At 43.3% G+C, this 15,012-nt stretch overlaps 1 protein-coding gene across 3 annotated transcripts in view; it reads left to right on the top strand.

Moving 5' to 3' along the window:
• Positions 1 to 15,012, top strand: part of LOC101073885 (ras-associated and pleckstrin homology domains-containing protein 1-like) — a 31,711-nt gene that overhangs the window by 12,637 nt on the left and 4,062 nt on the right. For 2 of the 3 annotated variants that reach the window (XM_029825314.1, XM_029825317.1), the window contains 17 exons: positions 780 to 908; positions 1,032 to 1,143; positions 1,238 to 1,371; positions 1,598 to 1,849; positions 2,273 to 2,422; positions 2,660 to 2,830; positions 6,140 to 6,214; positions 10,284 to 10,361; positions 11,101 to 11,175; positions 11,370 to 11,454; positions 12,056 to 12,177; positions 12,274 to 12,339; positions 12,573 to 12,716; positions 13,061 to 13,171; positions 13,657 to 13,755; positions 13,912 to 14,032; positions 14,224 to 14,354. In XM_029825314.1, coding sequence (XP_029681174.1) covers positions 780 to 908; positions 1,032 to 1,143; positions 1,238 to 1,371; positions 1,598 to 1,849; positions 2,273 to 2,422; positions 2,660 to 2,830; positions 6,140 to 6,214; positions 10,284 to 10,361; positions 11,101 to 11,175; positions 11,370 to 11,454; positions 12,056 to 12,177; positions 12,274 to 12,339; positions 12,573 to 12,716; positions 13,061 to 13,171; positions 13,657 to 13,755; positions 13,912 to 14,032; positions 14,224 to 14,354 — 2,055 coding nt within the window. The remainder of the gene's footprint in view (positions 1 to 779; positions 909 to 1,031; positions 1,144 to 1,237; positions 1,372 to 1,597; positions 1,850 to 2,272; positions 2,423 to 2,659; positions 2,831 to 6,139; positions 6,215 to 10,283; positions 10,362 to 11,100; positions 11,176 to 11,369; positions 11,455 to 12,055; positions 12,178 to 12,273; positions 12,340 to 12,572; positions 12,717 to 13,060; positions 13,172 to 13,656; positions 13,756 to 13,911; positions 14,033 to 14,223; positions 14,355 to 15,012) is intronic. The other variant, XM_011607550.2, reaches the window with a different exon arrangement.

Below are 15,012 nucleotides of genomic sequence, written 5' to 3'. Positions count from 1 at the left end.
CTGGAATATTGTATTTGGTTCACGCCAAACATGTTTTCTGTTCTGGTGTCCAAATAATTCAAATATAGACTCATGGGTTCTAGGAACATAATTCAATTGTCCGTCCGGCCTTGGTGTTTCCCTCAGACAGCAAAGCTTTCCTACTTTCACACCTCCCATGAAGGTTCAGCTCTGTCTCAGGCTCCTCCTGATCAGAGAAGCACTTTTACAGCAGCAGTACCAAGAGTCAGCTGGAGATCACCTGACGATATTTTCAGGCTTTTGGAGACTTCCTTTAGAACCCTGTGGTCTGCTTCCTTGGACAGAGGGACCCGGGCATGTTGGCAGATGTTTAAAAGTCCCCCACCCTCACCAGACTCACTACAGTCCTCTGCCTGATGGCCTGACAGCTCTTTCAATCTCACCACAGTGTTTAATCTCACTACATGTCAGGAGCATCCTTTTTAGGGGATGACTAACAATACTCTTCTCATAACTACCTGATGTGTTACACTTATGTGTGATTTTAGCCATTGTCCTTTTTTTAACACTTTGTTTGGTTTCAATTTCAATTTAGTTATATTACTCGAATCTGTCAGTACTTTGAAAATTGATATCACATATCTACTGTATAGTGACATGTAACATAAATCATTGGATTTCATGATTTCTTTTCTGTCTTCAGATAGACACATTAAATAATATCCAGTCTAATAGCCACTAGGCAGAGCTAATAACTCACAAATTGACACGTTTGTCTTTCAGTCTTTTATTTTGTGCTTTTGTTTCTCTGTCTGAAGATGGATCAGTTGTCAGATGAGGAAGTAGACATCAGGGAGGAAGAGGAGGAGGAGGACAGTGATAAAGAGGACCAGGACCTTGATCAAATGTTTGGAGCCTGGCTGGGAGAACTGGACAAACTCACACAGGTACTCCGATGTCAGGACGGGTAGTTTGAATGTCAGGTGTCCCAGTATTCTGGGAGTTTGTGGTATATCGACAGTGAAGCAAACTGTGTTGCACACTTTCCTCTTGTTTTTCCGTCTGCCAAGAGTCTGGATGACGGGCGTCCGGCACAACCTCAATCCCAACAGAAGGCCCCACTCAGACAGGAGACAAACATGGCCAACTTCTCTTACAGATTCTCCATCTATAACATTAATGGTCAGACGCATGTTTAATTCCTACTTCCTGTGATGTATTTGGCTGCACTTGCTTCTTGTCTTTTTCTCATGTTCTACTTTCTGGGTGTTTGCAGAGGCATTGAATCAAGGGGAGAATGTCGACTTAGATGCTCTTATGGCTGATCTCTCCTCCATTGAACAAGAGCTCAGCACCATCAACAGTAAACCCAACAGCAGCATGGCCCGTCTGGGGCTGACCGACACCAAGGTGCACAAATAGCATGTCTCAGAGGTCACAGAATCTCGGAATGCTCTAAAATTGCTTTTCAGGTTAAAGGACATTAAAAATAAATTGAAAATCAGCTCAGATAAGGGCTATGTTTGTTTGGGCAGTAAATAAAAAACTATGCATCAATCAGAACCCGGTCGCATCCTCTCCCAATATTATGCGGTGCCGTGTAGAGAAAAAAATGACAGAAAGTTTTTGTCTCCAGGTCCGTCAGAAGCCACCGGCAGGCCGCAGCAGCAAGCAGCAGCAGCCAGGAGGGGGCAGCAGCGGTGGGGGTGGCAGTGGAAGCAGCAGTAACAGCGTCAGTGGGGGTGGCGGCAGCAGCGGGGCGAGTAGCAGCAGCAGCAGCACCAGAGCGTCACCAGCTGGAACCATCAGAGCTGCCACAGGGCATCATGGGAAACCAGCTCTGGCTTCTAACTTCAGCCTCGATGACATCACTGCCCAGCTGGAGAAGGTACAGTGTATAAATGTGTAGATGGATGGGGGCCAACATATTTGTTGCTGTTGTGGTCCAGGAGCTGAGCATACATATATCTATATATATATTAAAATAGAATAAAACCATTTGTCTTTACAGTGGCACTAGCTTGAGAACCCACTTTGCTGGCCAAGTGAACCAAAGTTGGTCTCACAAGTATAAATTTGCAGAGTGTAATTGGATCTGTTCACTGAGCCCATCCTTAAGGGGCAGCGTCAGATCTTAGGTCAGTGCCAGGGAAATGAATCGATTATGAACATTCCGTGGTTGTAGAAAGTGAAGGTTGTGAGCTGCATCTAAAATATCTGCTGCTTCTGATCAAAGGAAGCTTGATGATTGGGCGCGGAGGCTTCCCACAGATTTAGCTGTGTGATTTCACCTGCGTGTCCCACTCCTCAGGCCTCTCTCAGCATGGATGAAGCTGCTCGGCAGACTTCCTCACACTCACTCAGCTCCGCCTCGTCTACGTCGGCCACAGTCCGGCGGTCCGGATCATCTCAGCGCCAGCATCGCCGCACGGGATCAGTCGGCACAGTCAGTGAACATGAGGTAAACAGGGATCTTTAAGGACCTGACAAACATGAGCCGAGTGATATAGATATCCCGATAAAGATCAAATGATGGCAGATTCAGTTTTGTTCATGTGGATGTATTCAGTTTGTTCATTTATTGAGATATTGCCAAATTTGAGCGACTGGAGTCCACATTGAGAACTCGCACCTCTTTGTTTATTGATTGAAACAAGCTTTGTTCTGCTCGTAACTCCATCTTATCGTGTCTCTTCAGGTGTGCACGTTCATCCACTCCTCACGCTCCTCCATCACCTCAGCTTCTGGGATTTCTGTCAACTCGGCTTCTTCCATGGACTCACTGGACAGTGTTCTTCACTCCAGTGAATCAGACGCTCAGCAGTCCACGTTGGTACCTTCAGCTGGAGCAGGTCATCACAGCTTGGAGGTACGTTTTCATTTCTAACAATGAATTTACATTTCTCATCCCATTTTTCCTGTTAAAAGGCAGCAAATGTCTGGGTGTTGTTACATCCTGTGAACCTAACACAAATGATTTCAACAGCCTGGCACAAATCTCACTTTACCTTAGGAAAAATCGATAAATAACTGCAAGATGAAGGAATCAGAGGTTCACAGCAGCTGGAAAAATGCTGACAAAGTTAAATGTGGACAAAGTTAATGCTCTCCAGTAGAGTCTGGAGTGTCACACTGCTCTTAGAAACAAACATGCCATTCATTCTTGTGGAGTTATAGATGGCTTTCTTACCTTAAAACTGCTGTGAAACAACCAAATTTGGTGGCGTGTGACAGAATTTGAGAGCCTCGCTGAAGTTTTTCCTTCCCTCTGTCAGCAGATTCTCACAAGCCATTTTTATCGCTTCTTTTAACAACACAACTGTCCCATTTTGTATTTGTGTGTCCTCATTTAGCCTTAAAGATTATTGGCCTCGGTGTCGTTCAGTCTGAACAGGAAACCTGAAAAAAACACACAAATTTGTTGAGCAGAAATCTGGGTTATCGCTCCACTTTGCTCTGTGCTGCTGTAAATCTGAGCAAGCGAGAGAACGGGCCAAATTAGAACCACAAGAGTTCAGAGCCGCCAAATGAACGGCGACCAAGAATCCACACAGGGAATTGCTGCGATGGAGTCTTTGGAACTCTAAAAGTCTAAAAGTACGCAAAGAAAAAGAGATCAGACGCGCTAGGTTTGTGGAAATGGACTAGTCCATCTAAGGCTGAGCAGGGGAGATTTTTATTTCAAAAAGTTTGCAGAAAGCTAAAATCTTGGTAGGATTTGTTATAGTCTCATATTATGTTGAAAAAGCTGTTAGAGCAGGAGCACAACATGATCCATGAAGCTGTTCAACAGCATCAGAGTATCCAGTATCAGAGTAACGTGCATTTCGAAATATTGAAATGTCAACATGTCACACGTCCACAGCAAGAAAATGTATGTGAACCTTTTCAGAATTTTGTGGATTTCTGCATTCATTTGTCATCAAGTGTGATACGATCTTCATCTAAGTCCTGGGTACGAATGGCTCTAAAAAGCTGATCTTTCATGTCTTTGGTGAAAACACTCGTTCAATAGTCTGTTTTGGCTATTGTCCTGTTGTGTCACCAACGTCTGCAGACTTTCAGTTTTCCTGAAGATTTTATGAATACATTTGGGACTTCATCGTACCTTGAATGCAAGCTGATGTGCTCTTGGGGCTTTGACTGGTCGCCTTCTTCCTCTTGTTAGAGGAGCCACGGTCCCAAAGGGTCTCAGTTTGTAGGTCGTTTGTATAAATGTGGACTGGTGAATTTCTAAAGTCTTTGAAATCACTTTCCAGCTTTGTGTAAATCAACCCTTTTTTATGATAGATCTTCTGAAAGCTCTTTTTGGTGAAGCAAATGCGTATTCTTCTTGTGCGGAGCAATCGCAAACAGATCCTGTGGTTTTAAGGATGTTTTTTTGTGAATTGAAGATCAGATCGCATTTTATGATAAATTTCTGCTGAAAACCATTAAATATTGCAAGTTTCACATCCTTTTTTCCACCCACACATGTGCTGCAGTAAAATCAGCAGAACACCTTCATACTCTCATGTCTTTCTAGTGTGTTTTAAGGCTAGCTAGTTTAATATCAACTGGTCGGCCACCGCCAGTACAGCATCGTTACCAACTTGAAAAATTACAGATTGGAGATAGAAACATTATAAAATTGGATCAAATGAGATTGTCATGCAAGTTTTTTCTTTTCTAAACAATAAATGTGACATTCAATATTTGCTCTAAATATTCAATTTTTATGAGCTCAAATGCTGTTCCACATATTTTTGTCTGCACTTATGATAATTCTGCCCCAGGTGCATCACTGAAAATAAGATGCATTTGTGTTTAAATGATTTGGACAAATTTACCGTATGTCAACATTTGTTCCAAATTAAAATATAATAGAAACCTTTAAATTTAAAACAATGTCAGAGGATGATGTGGAAAGTTTAGTCATTCAGCTTCATGGGTCTAATTTCATCATGACAGAGCCTGAGGTTTAATGCAGTTTAACACGGTTTAACACAGTTTACAGTCAACTGACCAAGCAGCTCATTTTAGATGGACTGGAACATAATGTCTTGAGTGAAAATAGATTTTAAATGTTCTGAAAACATGGATTTTTTTTTTTTCAAAAGCCCTCTCCTGACTTTATTAGCATGGGAATGTGTGGATAACGATGAGATTTTGTGTTTTAACCGTTTATAAGACAAACAGATGGAGATTTAAGTGCTTGACCAAGCATGTAATCACAGCATCATAGTTTCATATCCGCAGTGGCCTCATGGAAGTGGAGCTCTCTAGTGTCACAAATTTCTCCGTAAATCTATGTTACGGGTTATGTTGTTTAATATTGTGTGCTAATACCCAGGCTAAAACCTCCGGCTGACCCTGCTCTGCTGTGGATGATGCACATACACTGAATGTCAGCAGCTCGGTTAATGGTGACCCAACCCCCACACAGAGACAGGAGCGTGCACGCCCACGCACGTGTCATTGCTGGTCACAACTTGGCCAAAGGGAAAAGCTGGCTGCCTGTAATCATCTGTGTGTCTGACCTAAATATCATTTTTAATCTGTAGTTATTAAAAAAAAAACTCGGTGCTTTCTATAAAACGGTTTCTAGTGATGGAAACACACACATGCACATACGCACCAAGATGAAATACTCTAAATATGTTTTGTAGCAGCACTGAAAATAATAATGCAAACGCCGATCAATAAATTAAATATATGTGACCCAGTGCTACTTTTTAGTCAATGTAAAAAAAAGGGAGCCAGCGTCGTTTCCTGCGTGCTAAACAGTAACGTGCTCGCGGGGATAAGGTGACTAGCAGCACTGTCACACGTGCACATTGGTGGGATTACGCACAGCTCAGCAAAGCCACATGTTTGGCCAAATGCCTTTGGAATTCACAGCATCAGTACATTCAAGGAACATAATCAAAAAAAGGAATTTCAAATAAAAAGGAAACCATCCCAATAAAGCAAATATTCATCTTTGTTAAAAAGCCGGGGGGGGGGGGGGGTTACTGACGGTTGGTTAATATAGGTGTTATCACTGTGATCTGTTAATCACGTTCTCAGTTCACCTTCACAGGTCTGCTGTGTTTGTGCCGCTGCGCTCTGCTTCACCACCACTGCTTCAGCTAAACTCTCCCAGTTCCTCCAGCAGCAGATTCACTCACTGGGACTCGCTCTGTCTGTCTGTTTAAAGCACTCCTATCTGGACAAGGAAACCTCTCTGATTCTGAGAAACATAGCAGGAAAACCCTCACACCTGCTGACCAAGGTGACACTCTTTTCAATACTGCATGACACCCCCCCCCCCCCCCCAACCTGCGGCATGGAATCTCTTCCCTTTATACCCAAAATGAGAAGTCAGTGAATGTTGTTTGAATTGAATCACTATAACATGGCTGCCCTCCATTTTAATCCCTCTTTCCTTCTTTTATAAAACCCTCTTAAATCTTTCCAGCTCAGGCAGTTCTGGTGGTAACTTTGGTTTTGATGTGCTTTAGAACCAGTCTGCATTTTCATCAGATGCTACAGTTTCATGTTTTATAATTAATTTCAATTAAATGAGCAAAATTTGTAAGTGGTATCAAGATAATGCATCTGTGCTCTTCTACCTTTGAGACTCTTCCAAGTGTGATCTAATAATGAAATGTACTGCTGAGTGGAAATGCAGCTCAGAAAACTAAAAGTATAGCCTGTTCTTGATATATAACACACAAGACTGGAACTAGCCACTATCAAAGCTGCATGTCTGCCTCTTTTTTAGCCAGATCATGCATGGAACCAGCTCCAAACAGCAATAATAATGATAATGTGCCTACACTGTGTGTGACAACTCTGAACCAGCTACAGCAGCCCAGTACCTGGACTGGTTTAGGCTTGGATCAGTCCACAGCGACACCGTCTGTTTTGCAGTCCTATGCTGGTCTGAAGGAGATCATGATTTACTGAAGCCTCTGTTTAGTTACGTGAACCTTTTGCCCAGAAACCTGCAGCATTGTCCTCGGTGTTGGTGTAGTCAGACTGTGCATCAGTAATCTGTTGGGTTGTGGTTAATCAGCCCTGATTGTTCTGTTTAGTAATCGTTGTTGGGAGCTCAGCCAGGTGCAGTTATGGAGCTTAACGGATCAGCTTGGAGCCAGTTAGCACTAATCAATGATGGGACTGATTACAACTTGTTGTTGTTGTTGGTGGTGGTGGTGGTGATGAGCATGTTTGTGCATGTGAAGTGTACAGTAATGCAATGATGCATTCGAACGTGAGGTTTTTTTTCAGGATTTCTGTTTGACATCTGACATAATATTTATTTCTGTTGTATTGTGGGTAATTTCCTCTGTGATCCTGCCACGCTTTAGGCTTCTCATTGGTTAAGGTCAAAGTTTTATTTGGGGGAAGACGGTATTAAATAGAAAGTAAGTCAGGAGGCTTTATTCTGATTGGATCTGCGTGTGTGAATTGATTGGACGTTTGTGGGGATCAGGCAGTTTGATTGGATGCTTGAGAAACGTGCCGGATCTACAGAGATAATCGTCTTTGGTGCAGAAAAAGGTGATTCCTCAGTCCATCTCTCTCTCGCACACACACACACACACACACACACACACACACACACACACACACACACACAAACACAAGGACACTAAAATCTGTTCTGTGTCTTTAAGGTAAAATTTGTCGCAGTTTTAAGCGATGCAGACACCTGCTTGCTAGTGCTAATGTAATGTAGCACAAGATCTCCAATAAAGACGGTCATCATTATTACCAAAGTGAGGCCATAGTTTACCCTTCTCCTTTTTGTCAGCTGTATATTAAACAGTGAAAATATTATCCCAAGTTTTGGTTGTCCAGACCCATTTTAGTATTCTGAAATGTTCCTTTGATTAGCCCCAGCTGTAGAACCCAGCTCCTTTAGTCAACATCACACCCAGGGGGTTGCTGCTGGCGGCCAAGGAGGCCGATGGTGTTTGACCTTGTAGCATCGAGGGCAAAGGCTTTGTAACAGCAATACCGCCATGTGGACGGCTCCTCCGTGAGAGGGAGGGACGGCCAAATGACGGCCATGACACTCAAGAAAAGTGAACATTAACACTGGAAGACCAGCAGCGTATTAGGGGGGTGGGATTAGTGGGGGATAATCAATTTAGGATTGAGGGTCCAGTTGCTTAAAGTCAGACAGCTGCAAAACAGCTGTTATAGCCTAATAGTGTAATCCTACTGTAGTTGTGATTCATAACAAAAATGATCTGTGTGTGTGTGCGTGTGTGAGAGTATGTGTAAGTATGTGTATTTATGCATGCACTAATGTTTACAGTCATGACTGTGACATATTCTGGCTGTGTCAGTGTTGCGCCACCTCTGCATTAAATGCCTTACACACACACGCACACACACACACGCGCACACACACACACGCACACACCGCTGTCCCACTTCTGCTGCCTCTGTATCAGTCTCATTGCTCCACTTTGCTTCGAGCCTACGGCAGCTCAGAATGGCCCCACTGGCTGTGACTTCAAAGGCAGGAGAATCTTCCCTGGTCGGGGGCTAATATTAGCAGCTCTATAATGTAGGTCGGATTCATTTGGATGGAATTTGTTTTTGCTGCAAGTGACAGTATAGACAGCTGTGGGAGGCACTGGAGCAACACAACAGGAGTCAACATTTTATATGCTGAATTTTAAAAATCATCATTAAGAGCTTTATAGGAGGCCGATTTAAGATCATTAGATTATCACATACAGATGGTACAGTGGATATTGTCTTTAGATTAAAGTCATGTGTCATAATCCCTCTAAATGTATACTTGAATGAATCATATCATGGCAATGGGATCAACAGCTCAACATCTTAGCATTATAGTCTACGGGTGACTTGTGGTTTCCCCACCTTATTATTGAACTGGATGTTGTTTTATTTATATTTGTTTGTTTGTTTCTTGCCATCTTGCAAAGCCCCAAAGGTCTTTTTCTCTGCTGAGCTTTTAGTATGAGTGACGTTCTACTTCATTGGATAATAACTAGTTATTAGATCCTACAGATAACAGACGGATTAGATCCACACAGCTGTGGCGTTGATATTAGTGCCTCCCCTAACAGATCACACTCTAATGTGTCACTGCGGCACATTTTTATTGGTGCTTTTACTTTTAAATCTCTAATAATTGCGACCTGCAAAAACCAATGTGAATGCAAAATTCAAATCGAAGCAAATTTAAAATGGAGGTGGGGAGGGCTCAGCGAGGAGCCAGGGGATAATATTATTCTAAACAGATCACGGCCTCCTCGTGGGGAAGCGGGCAAAGCAGCAGAGCTCCGCCCCCCAAGCTCTGAGCAGCGCCGCTTCCCTGCCGCCTCCTCTCACTGCTTCTGCCTCGATCTGCCGGGGAGGATGTGACAGGAGGAGGTATCGTCTCTCACTTGATTCAGCAGCAGCTCTGGACGTTTGTCAGTGGCGTAACCTTTCACCTGGAAGACAGCTGCACCTGGAATCAGCCAGCCAGTCAGCCAGCCAGGGTGCTGGACCGCTCAGTCTAGGCAACAGTCAGATTAGTATCAGACAAGGCTAGTTTTGTTTTTCCTCCGTCCTCTGAGGGCTTTTGTGCCAGGTTTATTTTTGTTTTCAGGTCTCGTGCCTGCGCTCTGCTCTCGCGGAGGTAAAGCTGGCTACCTCTGCTCCCTCATCCACACTTTTGGCCCGGTCGCCTCTTCACGTTGCTCGCAGCTGACTTTGCAGATCAGACCTGCTCTTTGCCAAGTTGTCAGAAGAAATCAGCCTTCTTCTCCTGTCGTCTCCATCTCACCGGGTCGTGGTCGGCAGTGGCAAAGACGTGACAGTGTGCAGTGAAGGAAAAGAGAGAAATAGAGTGTAATGTAGCTTTGGAGCATCAATCTACCGGCATCCCCTAATAATCTCAAGAAGTTGATGATGAAGACTGTGAAGAAATGAAGAGGCTGGAGGTTTTTGTCATTGTCAGCAGACGGGGCTGTGTTGACAGAACATGTGTGTTGTGTTCAGAACTGGGCTGTGTGGTTGCCTTTACTATTCCATCGTTCAATAAAGTGGTTTCCTGGCACATATCAACATAGCAAAAGCTGCTGCAGAAGGACCCTGAAGAAGCTGCAGATCTTTGGGATGTTTTTACTCAAGCAGACACATAAGTTTTCATTTTTTTAAAAAGAAAATTCGACCGTCAGTAGAGAATGAATGCATGTTGGAGGACTCAGGTGGGTGCCGACTTTTTTACTGATCGTGCGTGACTGTAAATTCTAGAAAGTGCTGTCAGAGGAAACGTGTCTGCCGATGCTGTCTGCTTCCGCTCACTATGTTTGTATGTGCGCGTTTAGGAGGAGCAGGCTGCCAAACTCAAGGCGGAGAATATCAGAGTTGCTTTGGAGAAGATCAAGGAGGCCCAAGTTAAAAAGGTCAGTGGAGGAAAACTGGAAAACTGGGTGTTGTGTGTCCAGGTTTATGGGTCAGGTCATTGTTACTCAGCAATGAAAGCTCTGCTCGGTGACAGCTGCAGTCATAACTCTAGCACACACACACGCACACACACACACACACACACACTGAGTGAAAGAGAGCACTCAACATAATGACTTCCTTAAATCAGGCCCCAATCCCTCGCAGAGATTCTGGATTAATAGTCTGGATTTATTACACACAGAAGGGGAATCCAGCTACCTGTCGATATTAAATCCGTACACTGATCCTGTTTGTGCTGGAATAATTTGTCAACCTGTTATTTTTGGGATGTGTAGATTAACATGAATTGAACATTATGTGAGACTTCTCTGAACAGTTTCCTTCTGTGGAATGTGATGCCACTGTGGGTCAGACCTGCCTCTGGACGCAGGGGTCACCATCATTTCATCCCACTGAAATCTATAGAATGATAGAACATTGTCTTTGAAAGGCCGCACAGAGTTAAAGCGGATGAATTTGAACGTTAAATCTGAACAGAATCCCAGAATCATCGGTCTGTTCTGTACAGAAGAAGGGACTACTGGTAATATTCCTCCCACCAGATGCTCAGCGTCTGTCAAGAGTCCCAGAATATTTTTAATTCAGTTATTTCTGCAGAAAATGGAGCTCAGAGATGTTCTGACTTTGCAGTAAGAGCTTAAATCACCGTCGCCTCCCTCTTATCGTCTCTCTCAGTTGGTGATCCGTGTCCATTTGTCCGACGAGAGCTCCAAAACCATGATGGTGGATGAGAGGCAGACGGTCAGACAGGTAAGGCTGCCAAGCCTCTACAGGTGGAATCCAGAAAGACTCCCGTGTCCTGCACGGAGTCACACTGACACCGTAATACCATGACAGCTTTGACTTAGCTTTACTGTCTAATATTTATAGTGAATCGAGCTCCTCTTTATTAGTCTGGTTAAAAGTACGTCATTGTTCTGCTAACTGTGTCTCCTGTTCTGAAGGTTCTGGACAGCCTACTGGAGAAATCTCACTCCGGCTACAGTGCAGACTGGTCACTGGTGGAAACGCTCTCAGAGCTGCAGATGGGTAAATGCAATTACACAAATGCTGTTTTCATCTGTGTTGCATCAAAAAACCTTCAGAATCTGCTGCTGCAGCCTTTTTTCATCATCATGTACTGTAGTTAATAGGTAGCACGGTGTGCTGCGGCTATCAGACTACACAGATCTGCACTTACACACATACACGCTACCCTTGTTTCCAGCCTTGGAATAGGGGAGGGACGGAGACGTTTGTTTGCCCGGACAAACTGTACTTCAGATTTGACTTTATACACACACACACACACACACACACACACACACACACACACACACACACACACACCGTGTATGTAGGTCCAGTGCAGTGATGCATGTGATCTAACCTACATCTTCGGGGCTTCTGCCGTACAGCCTTGTATGAAAGTGTAGCTTGTTTGGCCGTGCTCAGAAAACTGGAGCTTTTTTTTTTTTTTTTTTTGCATTTACAAATCAAACCCTTTAAAACACGGAATGCTGGTCAGCAGATTCAGGTTTCTTAACCTTTATCAGGTTAAGAAAGGAGGCCAACATACATAAATGTGCACAACCATTGCCTTGTGGCTGCCAGGTAAAATTTAACATTTTTTAACAAATTTAACATTCAGAGCGCATTTTCGAAGATCATGAGAACCTCGTGGAGAATCTGTTAAACTGGACCCGAGACAGCCAAAACCGCCTGATGTTCACTGAACGCATCGAGAAGTATGCTGTGTTCAAAAACCCACAGGTAGGATGTTCTTTCAGTGAGAGGCAGCATGTGTGAGTCAAGCTAAATATGATTTAATAATGCTAATCTGGCCCATGTGCTTCCTGTCTGCAACAGAACTATTTGCTGGGGCGGAAGGAGACGTGTGAGATGACTGAAAGAAACAAAGAGGCTCTACTGGAGGTTTGCTGGCTTGTTTTATTCTCTTCCCTTAATATATTCTCCTCAGAATTTTATGGGTTTAAAAGGGTCTTGAAATATATTTAAAAATCCCAACTTCATCGGAAATTAAATGGGAAAATGGAATGTAATTGTAAAAAACAGCCCTTCATTGTATTATGAGTCAACTGTTTTTTAGTATCCTTGTGCTTGTTTGCTGTTTAAAAGTGTGTGTGTGTGTGTGTGTGTGTGGGCAGGAGTGTTTTGGCGGCAGCTCTGTCTCCGTTCCAGAGATGGAAGGATTGTTATGGCTGAAGGAGGATGGGAAGAAATCATGGAAAAAGCGATACTTCCTGCTGAGGGCTTCTGGCATTTACTATGTTCCCAAAGGAAAAGCCAAGGTGAGCATCTATACAATGGAAGGACAACATCGAGAATATAACCCTTATCAATATATATTTATATTTGGTAGTAAGTCCCCAACAGAAGCCAGGTACCACCGAGAGGTTTATAATGTCGTTGTCACAATATACAGCTACATTTAACTGACCACTGTGAATTTTAAAATCAGGCAATTTTATACGGTCACGTTGACTGTTAACTCAAAACAGGAGACATCAATAAGGTCATTTGCACAGTTGGAGGTAACATTTGTGATAAAGCACCATATGAATGAGACCAAGTGTCAACATTTAATCATTGAAGAGCCAAAATATTTAGCTAATTCCTCCTTGTTTTTGTTCAGGCATCCAGAGACCTGGTGTGTTTTCTGCAGCTTGATCATGTCAATGTCTACCTTGGCCAGGACTACAAGAGCAAATACAAGGCTCCTACAGATTACTGCATGGTCCTGAAGGTATATATACATGGACCAGGGATCTGAAGACCTGTTTAATAGATTAGTATCAATACACAAACAGGTTTGACTAAACACATATGTTATTTGTAGCAGTAGCAAGACGGGGATATGGCTGATAGCTCCTCTCATTTGAAGACAGTGACTGATTCTCTAAACTTGTAGGTTACATTGACACTCAAGTGCAACTATTTGTTGTATTCTATAGTCAGAATGCCCATTTTTGCCTGATTTAAGCTCTTATTCCACGATCAAATTCCCACCCCAGATAAACACTGAAGTAGTCTGCACGTCAAGTCTGTAAATGACTAGCGATGGTGTACGGACTTTACACTGCCCTACGCTGCCATCTAGTGGTGTAAAGTTGGAAGAGCCGTTTTTACCTAAAACACAAGGGAATATTAATGTCGATCATTCATTTATTGATTGTTCACTCGTGTAATAATATAAAAAGAATACTAACTTTGTTACTAACGTGTCTGTAGCATCCTCAGATCCAGAAAAAGTCTCAGTATATCAAGTACCTTTGCTGCGATGACATCAGGACCCTCCAACAATGGATCAATAGTATTCGCATTGCCAAGGTAATGATTTAATGTGTTCTGACCATTTGCTCACTTATTTGGTCAGATTTGTCTGTCTGAATTAAGACTTGCATAATCTCGTAAATCTGGAATACATTATTTTACGTAAACGTTTTCCTTTAATAATATTTAATTCTGTGTTTGTGTGTGTGTCAGTATGGGAAGCAGCTGTACATCAACTTCCAGGATGCCATGAGAAAGACAGAGGCAGCGTACGACTGGTCCTCCCTGTCCTCTTCTTCCATTAAATCTGGATCCAGCTCCTCCAGCCTTCCAGGTGGGTGCAGAATTATTATGATTATTGATATTAGCAAATCCAATAGTTCAGGTTCTCATGATATACAGTGTTGTAATTACAATATAATGCAGCAGACAAGGAACACCACGATAACTCCATGTGCCCGTTGCATTGATCGTTATTGTTAAGACTAAAACATCACTAAAGTTGTTTGTGTTCTGTCATCCCAGAGTCCCAGTCTAACCACTCCAGCCAGTCGGACAGCGGGGTGTCTGAGATGGCGTCCGCGGGCCACACCCGCTCCCAGAGCGTCGTCAGCTCCATATTCTCTGATGCGTGGAGGAGAGGGACACAAGGAGAGGTACAGGCACACACAACCACACGCTGTCTCACGTTCTTCTCTTTGTCTTCAAACGTTCTCTCCCATCGGTCCCCTTCTGCTTCTCTGCCAGCGCTCAAAGGTGAAGGGACGTTTGAGGGTTCCTCTTTGTTCAGGAGGAGGAGGAGGAGGAGGAAGTGGAGGTTGGGCAGACACTGATGTTACAGGCCCAGTCGCAGTTTGGCAGCATCCTTTAAGATGCTTAACTGGTTGTTTTTTTGGATGAAGTGCCCTGGGATCGTATTACTAACTTATTTTAATAGAAATGTAGCAGCTGTGCTCACATCGCTCTGGACTTATTGCAGAATTGTTATGGATCCGTTGTGGATGGTTTTATTTTCTGGATGTTATAAGATGAAAGGACTGCTGTTTGTTGTGGTGTACAGGGTTTCTCCTACATAGAGGCACGTCTCTATGTATGTAGAGAAAGCAGAGAACAAAAGATGATCTCTATGCAGACCAGTCATGCTTACGTCATGCATGATTACTGTTAACATTTTGAACGGCCTTCCTTTAACACTTTGGCGTGGGGCATTAGTAAAGTCATTTTAATTGACTAGTACTTTGGAATGTACGAAGAATAATCTGCATTTGTGCAAATGGTGATGTTGCAATGTGTTTCTGGACCTGCACTGGATGC

Source organism: Takifugu rubripes, chromosome 1 (genome assembly GCF_901000725.2).
Source record: "Takifugu rubripes chromosome 1, fTakRub1.2, whole genome shotgun sequence".
NCBI classification, from domain to species: Eukaryota; Metazoa; Chordata; class Actinopteri; order Tetraodontiformes; family Tetraodontidae; genus Takifugu; species Takifugu rubripes.
This window is presented reverse-complemented; position numbering and strand designations above follow the sequence as displayed.